The sequence below is a fragment of the Phalacrocorax carbo genome, chromosome 3, assembly GCF_963921805.1.
Source record: "Phalacrocorax carbo chromosome 3, bPhaCar2.1, whole genome shotgun sequence".
Taxonomy (NCBI): domain Eukaryota; kingdom Metazoa; phylum Chordata; class Aves; order Suliformes; family Phalacrocoracidae; genus Phalacrocorax; species Phalacrocorax carbo.
This window is the reverse complement of record NC_087515.1, coordinates 78,025,943-78,037,944: the sequence shown is the minus strand read 5'-3', so window position 1 is coordinate 78,037,944 and position 12,002 is coordinate 78,025,943. Positions and strand designations below refer to the sequence as shown.

The 12,002-nt window shown below is 48.8% G+C and overlaps 1 protein-coding gene across 2 annotated transcripts; it reads right to left on the bottom strand.

The window, feature by feature from the left end:
* Nucleotides 1–243: 243 nt before the first annotated feature.
* On the bottom strand, nt 244–11,615 carry DDO (D-aspartate oxidase). 2 transcript variants are annotated; one of them, XM_064447466.1, is made up of 5 exons: nt 11,351–11,615; nt 5,957–6,130; nt 5,654–5,762; nt 4,644–4,820; nt 244–2,115 (listed from the first exon to the last, which is right to left on the bottom strand). In XM_064447466.1, the coding sequence occupies exons 2-5, from the start codon at nt 6,126–6,128 to the stop codon at nt 1,548–1,550; spliced, it is 1,026 nt and encodes a 341-aa protein (XP_064303536.1). In that variant the 5' UTR covers nt 6,129–6,130; nt 11,351–11,615; the 3' UTR covers nt 244–1,547. The 2 variants fall into 2 exon arrangements, with proteins under 2 accessions (XP_064303536.1, XP_009507304.2); XM_009509009.2 differs by having other exon boundaries at nt 5,957–6,160; nt 11,351–11,613.
* Between the last annotated feature and the right edge of the window lie 387 nt (nt 11,616–12,002).

The window sequence follows — 12,002 nt, the reverse complement described above, 5'->3', positions numbered from 1 at the left end:
GGGGGCAAGGCTGCTGAAGGCAGGGCTGAGTTGGGCTGATCCTAGGTATTTATTGGCCTACAATTTAATTTGGTGATGCTTCTTCTGACAGCTGTCCCTTGTGAAGGATAACTGTCCTCATCCCCCCCTGAGAACAGCAGGAGTTGGCAGATGTGTCTGAATGTGGCCTTTCTTGGTCCTATCAGGCCATCCCAAATTAAAGAAAACCCCTTGTTTATGAAAGAAAATACTACAGAAATGATCTTTGCTCCATTATTAGAACTTTATTTATCAGTTCATTTTAATCATGAATTCTTGAAGGGTTTTGATTTGTTTTGTAACTGTAAGGACAAAAAACCGAGACAAAAGTGGATGCTAATGTTCTTTAATGAGCCACTTAAGATCTAATGAGCAGTTTAATCACTAAGAGTCAGACCTGTACTTTGATAGTAAGCTCCAGTTTTGGGGAGTGACTATCCTCAGCTACATCAAAGGGCTTGACTTGCTGAGGGGAGTGTAAAGCCCAGCTCAGTCTCTGCCATGGAGTGAGGGTCTGGGCTGTGGTGGCTCAGCTTCCTTATGGCAGAGGAGCTCACTCATGTCCAGCTACAGAGAAATTTGTCTTCAGAGTGTTTATCTAGTCTCAAATGGCTCTTCTCCCTTTTATGAAACTGAAGCTGGTGTTAAGATCCTTGTTGGTTTGCCACTGTATCAGCTGTTGCAAGGAGAGAAGCCAGTGCTGATGCAAAGTAGAAGAGCGATGCTTGCACTCTCAAGCTCACCCTGAAAAATACTCTTCTGGAGAACATGGGCCATGTCAGTGCTGCTATTGAGGGGAAAAAATTATCTGTGTCTGAGAGCAAAATCTGGGGGCTCAGAGAAAAAAAAAAAAGAGATTTGCAAGCAAGTGTGAGAAAAGATGCATAAAACTGTAGCTCATATAGGGTAACCTCCTCTTGCAGAAGCTTTGTGTTAAGTTCCCTGAGGTGTAATACGAGAAATGCAGTGATCAGTATCACAGGCCTGCTCTTAAAATCACACTTGCCTGGTCACTGTGCATGACAGTGACCTGACATCACTTTCTGTAAGAGCTGACCTGGAACACTGTAATGCAGCACTGTGTGGGGTTTTATTTTCCTTGTAAATTGTATGGAAAATGGTGAAGTTTGTTAGCAAGATGTCAGGAGCAAGGGCAATCCTAGATTAGATTTGGTATAGGAGGAGAGAACTAGTTTTTACTGAATCTGAACCTAGTGCATGCAATACCTTTTAGACGCAGATGAAGAAATGCTAAATTGATGTTATTTATATTATACTGCAGCAAGCTGATCCCTGTCATGTGAAGAATATTTACATATCTTGCATTCTCCTTAACATGAGGCTAGGAGAAATGCCCAGCGCAGAAACAATGCCAGATGGAGAAGAAGGACAGCTGGACTAATACTTGGATCAACACATCATGCCTTTCCAGGATGGTTCCCTCTAACCAGTAATGGAATAAAAGTCCAAAGCTGCTACTAGGAGGTGCAACACTAGCCTGTTGTAAATGGAAAAGGAGCCTCTGGGCTTCAAAGCTTGGCCCTAGATGAAGAGCCTTGCAGGGAAGCAATGCACTCTCCCACCAAGTGAGCAGCCTCTTTGGCTGTGCCCCTGTGCACTGAAAAGCCACCTGCCCCGTGCCCATAGTTGTGGACCACCAGGAGCTTAAGTCCTCCTTGGTTCAAGACCTCTCTCTGCAATCTCACAGACTGCCTGGATGGCCTCAGGCCCACCTTCACCTTGATATCCTGAGCTCCCCACAGTGAGGGCTCAAGGGAGCAGCATCTGTCAAAGATGTCTTTGGTAGTGCCAGGGTCAGGGGCGAGACTCCAGCTCTCCTTTTCCCTGGTTCCCCCTAGGGTTACCCTGTGTATCCCCGGATAGATGTAAGTTAAGCCATCCCCATCCCGGATGAAGTTTTTCACCCAAGGAGCATGAACCTTGAGTACTTGTCCCCTGATGGGGAAGAGCTTCTTGTCCCCGACCAGCCGGTGGGCTCCAATGCCCGCGCAGTTGACAACGATGTTATATTCACTGTGCAGCTCCCACAAGTCTGCAACTTTTCTGGTGTACATCTGGACGCCAGTTGCTTTCAACCTGCAGAAAGACTCCAGAAGTGAGGCAGAAAAGAAACCCTTGAACCCTCATGTAATTATTATGCACATTAAGTAATTGAGATAGATGGCCTTTGACATACCGATCGAAACCATAGATGGGACCAAAAATAAGCAAAGAACATGCCATGGCGTTTCTGTTGCGATTTGTCTGATTAGGTCTGATCAAAGCTATTTTTTAGCTTGTTTGGGCTGGAAAAGATAGAGCAAGTTGATCAATATTAGAGAAGGGTCTGGCATAAGACCCTAGGCCATAAGACCCTAGTCACGTCCTCATGGTCTCACTGATTCATTTCTATAACAGTACCAAGCTTTGACAGCTCAAGCAAGCTGGAAAATGTCATTTATTTGCAACTTACTTCTGCTAGTGACAGCACTATCGTACTACGTCCCTTTTAATGTGCCTATTAAACACCATCACATTGATTCCCAACTCACCTCCTTGATACCAGGAGCCACTTAGACATCTAGTGCCATATGTGAACACCTGGGGTACCCAAGATGTCCCTGCAGGCTGGGCAGAGGTGGCATGGGAACCCCAGGAGACCCATACCCTTCTAAAGCAGCAGCCAAGGGTCACCCAGGACAGCTCAGAGCTCTATACATCCGTCTGCTCTTCAGCAAAATTCACCCCTTCTTGAGGTTCATCTTTGTGTTCAGTTTCAAGCCAAATTTCACCCCGAACATGCCTGAAGCTTTAAGACCTTCCCCATGGGAAAATATTGGCTTGAGATGGAGTCACTCTATGCTGTCAGCTGGATCCAGTTCCTGGGGGTCCTGAGTGGGGGCTTTAGCATGAGCAAGTGAGGAGAGGTCTGTGGTGACAATGTACTAAGTGGGAAATCCTGCCCTTCACAATATTCTGGCAGCTGGCAAAGTGATCAGCCCCACTATAAAGGCAGTGGTTCCCCACAAAGTGGTGAGTGAGCCGAGGATCCAGGGCACAGCTGGTGCTCTGGGGACTGGGGTTTGGAAGCAGCATGACATTGAGGCCAGCTGGGAAGAAGAGGGGAAGTCTCGTGCAGCAGCTCTGGCTGGGCAAATTGCTGGGAGGGCTCATCAGTGTTGTTATTGGGACTCTGCCATGATGGCATAAAAATACACCAGTAAAAAAACCTGCTGAAAGCTCCTGAATTCAGGCAAGCAAGCAGGAAAAAATTCCTGAAGTCCATTTTTGGACCAGCAAGGTAGGCACAAAACCAATTTTCCTTATGGATTGCCAAGAGAATGGTCTATAAATACTGCTCAGGTCACTAGGGGTTTGAGAATTAGTTACATGTTTAATATGTTCTCATTTCTCATCACCAGAGAGAAGAGAAAGAAAAGGAGCTTGATCATCTCACTCAACTACATCCTTTGAGAAATGAGAAGGCTATAACAGGAATAAGGAGAGACAAGAATCACGTGGCAGATATTAAATGGGTTGAACAATTTAGTTGTGCTTCAGCAGAAATTTCCGATTCAGTTAAGCAATGAAACATGACAGAGCATGTACACTGAGGAGGCGGCACAGACCTCACGTGGCACTGGTGCCACTGGAGTACTCCCAGCCTGGCTGGCTGCTAGAAGAAATGTTTTTTCACATTTTGCAGTGAGATGAAATGCATCCAAGCAACTGGCTGAGCTGGCAATTTGTACTATGGTGTCGGTACATGTCTCTTTATGTAACCTCAAATCAGCTGGCAGTCTCTCAAGTTGAGACAGCTCACTTCAGGGGTACTTAAATAGATTAAATGCACATCCCAGGTGTCAGAACCTTTTTAGATCCTGACTCTCCTATGGTTCTCCAAAAACCATGTATATTGGGGAAACTTGGAAATTTGAAAATGGGCAAATTGTCTAACTTCCATGGCAATCCAGGCCTGAACTCTGAAGTCACAACTCCTTGGAGTGAGTGCATCACCCACCTTATGCAGGCAAACATTTCCAAAAGGTTTGTTACAAGATGATGCTATTTGACCTTTTATCACCTGCCTGGATTAAGAAATTACTCCAATTGTTGACCAAATTTGAGATTAATTGGTCCAGCTACTTCTTAAGTGCAAAGTCTTCACAGATTAGACATCTTCCCAGACATGCCTATTCTCCCGGGGGCTGGATGTATCTTGAAGAACAGAAGGATTTGTTTGGGAAGTTTGACAAATGAGGACTACCCACACGTTTTCTTAGGACACGGCATGTTCCCGATGCACCTTCAAGGTCTGGCTGGCCAAACGTGGCCCCTGTGGCTATGTTGGTGCTATGCCCAGAGGCACTCCCACTCTAAGCCTCACTGTACAGCCACAGTGGTAGAAGGTGGACATTGCATAAATGGGGACTTTCACATTTTGGAAAAAATGGGTATTTATTTCTTCTGCTTCTCCCCACGGAAGAGCTTGCTGCATTTTCCCCAGTGAGAAACAGCCCTTTTCCAGTTTTGTTCAAACCTAAGGCTCTCAAGGAGTCCCCAGCTTGCCCCCAGTCCCTCTGCCTGGGTTTGTCTCTGCATGCCCAGCCTGCAGCAAAATCAACCTTTTCTCCAGCCACAGCAGGTAGGGTGGACAGTCACATTTCAGCGTCGTAAAGGCCTGACCAAATCGGTACTGCGGAAACTTTTGGAGTTCTGCTTCAGACATCGGTCGAAACCCCAGGACGACATCTGACCAGAAAGGTAACTCTTCCTTGGGAGCGTTTTTAAAGACCTGCCACCTAAAAGGACATAGAGAAAAAGCTGCAAAACTTAGTCACTATTTTTCTATCATGATATGCGTCATGGCAATCTTAGCACAAACCCAGGAACCCAGGAATCTGTTCCTGCTCATCAGTACAGCTCTGCAAGGTTAACAGCAACAGCGAAGCATTGCTGTCTGCCACTGCAATACCCACCATGGCAGACAGGCAGAGGGGCTGCCACCGCCGAGCTTGCAGGTGACACACTGGGGCAACTAAATTGGAGAGAGTTCTTCCAGCTGTACTGTATGAACTTCCAGCTGTAGAAGTACAAAGTCCCCTCACACAGTGTCCCTACCTTTGCCGTGGCCACTCTGACTGGATCTTCATGTAGGGCCACTTGCACACATGGTCACGTTTTTTGGGCACCCATAAAAGCTACAGAGTGCGTAGCCTCACCACTCCCAAGAGGTGAATTTCTGTGTAGATAATGGGCGACATAAACCACCCCCAACACGCACACACATGCCAGTTGCATCCCTATACCTAGTGGCTGAAACTGGAAGATCCTGCAGTCCCATCCCTATGAAGATTACCCCTGCTGCAAGCAACTGGTGGATAACAGTATGGAAAACATCAGTTATTAAAAGACATTTGGTGCTGGCCAGTTTTAAGTGGTTTCTCCCTCTATGAATGAATTTTGCTTGAAAATACATAGTATCTGAGCAGCTGCAATGCATATTCTTGGGAATATGGTCATAAGAGCTACTCCATGAAGGGAATATGCCTGAACTCCAGCAAGGAAAACCTCTCCCTCTGCTCCAGCACATGGCATACGCATACGAAAGGCTGCCCTGGGGGGCTGTTCTTACCCGGAGACCAGGTGAATGCCAGCCTCTGATGCCTCAGCTGAGTTGCTGATGGCAAAAAGGAAAGTGAAGGTCTCTTTGAACCACTGCTTCTGCATGTGGATTGGTGTGCCTGCATGTAAACACAACCAAACATGTGGAGAGGGAAGATGCAAAGAGAAGTGTACAAGCCAGTGCCAAGGAGACAGAACAGATGGGGAATGCAGAACATGGCACTTTTCTTCCTGAACCTCTGTGCATCACTGCACACCCGGGCACGCAGCTGCATGTGGTGCCATGGGCAACACCACGCTGGGTTGCACGCACCTGGGTAGGTGTGAGGGATCAGCATCCCGGCTGCGACGTCACTCGTTGTGTTGGGGCTGAACTGGTCTGAAAGGACCGTCACGGAGCAGCTGGGGCAAGTCTCTGTGATGCACAGTGCTGTGGACAGGCCGATAACTCCCGCACCAACCACTGCAACCTTGGGTGCTGCCATGTCTGCGGTGCAGAGCCAGAGGAGAGAGACACCTACATGCATTTGAAAATAACATATCCCATGTCACCAATATATCTGCTGGACACCCTCGTTGGGCTATGAAATACCCACACAAGATGTAACGTAAGCCCCCTGGGGCAGCTAATCAAAGGCTAACTGCTGCACACAGAGAACCAAGACTGGGGTGAGAATTAAAAAAGTCCTTGTAGCCTTTGGTATATGCTTTGATAAGTGTTTCAACAGCCACTACCCCATCCTCAGCACAGAAGCGAAGGGCAAGAGATCAATCTGTTCATACAGCACTGGCGTTCATGCTGTAGCAATCTGGAGCAAAGATTTTTTTCAATAAAACCTAAAAGAGTGAGGCACCCGTCAGGTTTTTTATCACGTTGCGGGCAAAAGTGCCTTTGGAGCTCCGGTGAAATTGGCTTTTAGGCACCATGAGCAAAAAGGCTGTTTGAAGACCAGCATCTCTAGCAATGAAGTCTGTCACTGCCTGGGCAGCAGAATTGAATCACACAGGAGGCAAATTGGTTACACAGAGCAAAGGGTCCAGTCCATTGCAGAAGATGTTTATCTTAACATGCACCTTAGTTCCCCTGCTGTGCAGGGGTCCCCCTCTGACCCTCACGACTGGGTTACCTGCTTAGCTCTGTCCTAGGAAACAAGAATTTTAGCTATTAAACACAATGCATAGCTTCATAGGGTACAGCCTCACTGTTTACACTCACACATCCAAAAATTGTTTACGTCATGATGCCTTGGCAGGAGAAGTATAGGAAGACAAACTACCTGTACCCTGGGGGATTTTGTGTCCCTAGTGACCTGAGGTCTCCAACCTATCTGTGGCTCCTGTACCCACCAGCATGGCCCACTACCTTGGACAGATTCATGGGCATCCGAGGGTGCCATGCTCTCCCAGCAGCACACGGTGGTCCCCAGGAGCTAGCCAGCTTCACTGCCCCAAAAGCCTGTATATTTCCCTCATTCTGCCTCATTTAATAACCTGCTTTATGTCCTGGAGCATCTCCATTTCACTCGTCAGCATCTTCAACTGCTGGTTGCTAATCCAGGAGGTGCAGCATCTTTGGCCTTGTCCTGGCCAAATTTAGGAGCTTGGCACCTGCCCTGGTGAGTGGCACGTCTCCTGCTTGATTATCACCCAGCTGCTCATCCCAGCGAGGTGCCAGCCTGTGTGCCTGGCCACGGTCAGCTAACAGGTTTCACACTGGCAGAGGCATGACACGCAACTGAACCATGCCTCTCGGAGCACCGTGCAAAGTCCCTGAAGCTAGGATCTAAATGGGCCTGAAAGAAACTGAACAACCTCAGAGGTGATAAATCCTTCAGTGGCTTTGAAACAGGTGAGTTGGGGTGCACCTGCTGGCTCGGGCTCTTGTCTGGGGGTTACTGCCGAAGGCTGAGCGGGGGTGTAGGGCGAGAATCAACTCTGCCTGTGGCTCTTACATTTTCCTGGAGTATCTACCAATATTCACTCTTGATTTAGTCTTGCTCCCTTACGGTCTTGCTTTCTCCTACAGGACTCATTCTTCCTTGACTGGTGAAATCCAGTCTCACTAATTTCTTTCCAAGAACCTTTTCTGGAAACCAGTGCCTGCAGTTGTAAGGATGGGCTGATTTCCCACCTTCCTGTGGCTTTTGGCATCTTTGATGTAAGTTTAGGCAAGACAGACTGTGTGGGATTATGATAGGTCAGGTTTATTTATGAGATCCTTGCTTTTAACTCTTCACACAGCTTCTCATTTACCCCTGGGGTTTTACTACTTAAAATTTGATATCCCTACTATGTAGGAAGGGAGAGAGGACCAGACACTGTTGCATATCATTGCATTCCTTCTGCCTTGCAGCCAAGGGTTGTTACAACGCCTCTTATTCCTCTCAGTGCGATACTTAAGTTTCTTCCTGTTAATTATTACATCTTTTTCACAAGCTGACTATAAAAGTGCTTGCACAGCAGGGAAAGAGGACCCAGTACAGGGGTAAAGATGAACCCTGAACCAGAACTGCTGGCCTGCCTCACTGCCACCCACAAACCCAATCTGAATCAATGCTGATTTGAACGAGAGCTGCAGTCTTTGGCTCTGCCATCACCCCAGGCTGCCTCAGCCACCTGCACTGGGAACGCCTGTGGAGGGTCAGAGCATGGACAGCATATGCTTCCCTACCATAGTCTCCAGGGTATTTTGTACTGGTAATTGTTATTAAAAAAGAAAACACAGAAAAGAAAACTAACAAAGAGTAACAAGGAATTAGGGGAGCGGAGCTTTAATAATGCTGAAATTACTTTTGTTATGAAAATTGATTCTGAGAAAGGTCTCTAAACACATTTTTATTAACAAACCTGGCAGCTGTGGACATTGCATGTGTCTGTCAGTGCAGCCAGCAAGCCTCCCAGCAGTCCCCAGATGACCACAGTCCTGCTGGAACGTATGTGCCGGGTACATTATGCATCTGCCAGAGGTGTGCTCTCAGTTGCCCCTCACCGCTCTTTTGCTGGAGCCCTTGGACCATGATGGAGATTGAATTTCGTGACTGACCTCCCTGCCACTGGGGAAGAAAGAGGAGCTGCGGCTCAGTGGAGGTTCAGGTTTCAAAAGTCTTCCCAATTCGGATGGGATTTTTGCAGACAAGCCAGTCTGATATCAACTGATCCCAGTGTTGCAAAAGCCAGTGAGGGTGGAAAGGGGATGCTGGCAGTGCTGGAGCCTGCAGGAATGGCTCGGGAGACCATGATGGGCACCCATCGACCGTGGAGCTTTTCTAGCACTTACTGCTGCAATTGAGGAGCACATCAAGCTTTAATGTGCTAATCTGCCAAAAATTAACTGGGTGCAAAGCAGAGGCTACACTCAGCTTGTATGAGCAAGCACAGCTTGGGCTTTGCAGATCCACTGACCCTGCTATGAGTGCAAGTCTCACCTGTGGCTCTGCGCTGGAGCGCAGCCTGCCTCAGCTGGGAGCCTGCGCCTTGCTGGGAGGGCACAGGAGGAGAAACTATTCTTAGCTGACGTGGCAGGCCAGTGGGGGTGAGCCTGCCTCTGCTGGGAGCCCTGTACCTTGCTGGGAGGGCATAGGAGGAGAAACTATTCTTAGCTGATGTGGCAGGCCAGCTTAGTGCCAGCGGGGGAATGCTTCTGTCTCCTCAGACTGGCTTGTGCTGAGGCTTTTGCAAAAATCAGCATTTAAAAGGCAAATCAGTTGCAGTAACTGTTGGGGAGGAGGCAAAGGGTGTCAGGTACCATTTAGCTCTCTGTCCTTTCTTAGTGTCAGAAGAATGGGACAGAAGCCAGACAGAGCCACCTGAAGCTGTAATATCCCAGCAAAGAGGACACGGGCTGCCTGACGTGGGCTTCATGCCCCTGCCATGCTCCTGCTCCTCCCAGACCGGAACAAATTATTTTTAAAGATACTGAGATATTTTGTGATGTGACATGATTTAATCTCCCAGCTCCCACAGCCGAGGAGACAATGTCAGCCTCATGTGATGCAGAGGGCTCTAAACGCAAGTTTAATTAGATCCATTCCTTATTCTTCCTTGCCTCGCATAGTTGTGTATCACCACTAACCCTCAGTCTTAACATCATCCTGGCAGTGGATAAAGTGATCAGTACAGATAAGTACACTGGTCCCCAGCACACACATGCACAGGAACACACTCCCCCCACTGCCATCTGCAGCCATAGCCTCTTGGCCTGTGGTCCCTCCAAGGCTACCCCTCAGGCTGCGATGGACCTGGGGAAACTGGCATCCCTCAGCTGGAAAAGCTGCATGAACACTATTGCTTCAGCATCTTCGTGTTACAGGCACGGCCCCTCGCCCTACCCTTTTCCCCTTATGGCCCAACTCCATGAGCACGCTTCCCTGGCAGGCTGGCCACTCTTAGCTTGTGTTGCAACCCGGCTGACCTACCAAACTAAGCATATTTACATGCCCAAATGAACAGTTCAAAAAGTCCAGCTGAACTGTTGACCAGAAAATGGATCAGCAGGAAGTAACTAAAGAAAACCAAAACCTGTTACATTTGAAATCCTGTGGGTTTTTTTTGTAAAACTAACTTTCACCATATCTAAGTGCTGAGTATTTTTTTTTTTTATTGCCTGAAGCCTGCAGTAACAGGGAGCAAAGGCTTTTCTGGACTCCTGGAGGGACTCCCCTACCACCGGGGCGGCTTCACCCACTGTCCCCATCCATGCCTGACATGGAGTGCTTTCTCCTTTCATTTTTTTTGCAGACCACTCTTCTGTTTATTTGCTTCCCGAGTTCACAAGTTCCCTTGGTGTTGCTTCCCTTCACCTGACCCCAGAGCGGGGTTTTGCTAGGATTTTTGCTATAGGCAGTTACAGACACTGATGAAGCTTGATCTGTTCCTGGGGGTCTGCTGAGGAGGGAGCCCTGATTTTCACCTTTTGACTCTGGCCTGATCCCTTTTCAGTCATTTGGGCTGCTCTGTGAGACGTACATTCAGGGCCTGCCACAGGAGGAAGGCGAGGATGCTCTCTTCACCAAACAAGGGATGCTGGAGGCTCCTGGGACCCCCCCAGCCTCTCTGCTGGACGCACATACAGCATTACTGCCTGAAAGCAGGTGTCCCTAAACCACCATCAGAGACCTGAGGCTACCAGGGAGGCCTCAGCTCCTTGTTCAGATAGATGTTTGCATATGCATGCACAGGAAATACCTCCTAAAGGCAGGCAAGTTATACCTGTGCTGTAATGTACCAACAATGTTAACCTTCACCAGCAGCACCTACATGCTGAGTGATGCTCTTGCTTTTCTCCAAAACTGGAGATGTCCGCGTTGCCTGTTTCCCGCAGAGCATGGGTAGTTGAGCCTGTTCCCTCTCTGTGTGGGGCGAGGGGGAAAGCAGGGAGAAGCTGAGGTTTAGCACGCCCCCAACAGCAGGGATCTCACACCACCGGCCAAACCCTGCGGCTCACTGCTCAAGCCAGGACCAGCTGTGGCACCCATCACGATTTTACTGCGCGGACACCTCTCTGTGTGGTCTTGCCCTTCCCTGCCTGAGCTTAAGGACCTGGTTTGTGGCCCGTGGAAAGCCCCTGGGGCAGTGCTAGGTCCCCACGGAGCCCCTGTGGGTGCCTTCCCCAGCCCTCAGCAGCAAAAGGGCTCCATCTTCTAACACTTCCCTCTTTGACTAGAAGTACGGTCTGAAAAAAAAAACAAGCAGGGAGAGAAGGCAATACCTGGTGAGGAGGAGGAGGCCCCCGGTCCTGCCTGGAAGAGTCGCCCTCCCAGGAAGCAGAGGAGGAGAGGATGGAGCGTGTTGCCTGGGGGGCGGGGGCGCAGGGGCTGTGGGCAGCTCCCCTTCCCCAAGGCTGCTCCCAGAGTGCCTGGCTCAGTGTCCCTCTGCTAATGAAGAAGCTGTTTGTGCTTGGGCAAAGGCCGCCTCCAGTGCTGGCACGTCTCCCAGGACAGCCTGGCAGCCGGGCATCGGCGCTGCTGGAGCCGTGCCCTTCACCGCCTGATGATAACTTTTTTCCTTGAAGATTTCCCTGGTGTGCTCGAGAGAAGGCTTATGGGGCCCCACTGTCCTGAGCAGAATGTGTTGTCTTTTTTCTTCTCTTACAAGCAATTAGTTATGTTCTGAATGTTTCTGAAGCTGCCTTAAGGTTGCCATAGTGCTTGAGCAATCGTGCTAGCAGTCAGGATGGCAGTAACACAGCACGTCTGTGAGCCTCGTCATTTCAGTCATCACAGGTCAATGAAGAACCAGTCCCTGCTAAACCACAAATGCCTGACAAGCACAGCCAGGCAGGGCTGTCTGATTTAACCTTTTTCAGCAGAAACACACCAGTTTGTCAAAACCAGACCTGTCTGCAGGATCCCTAGGATGAA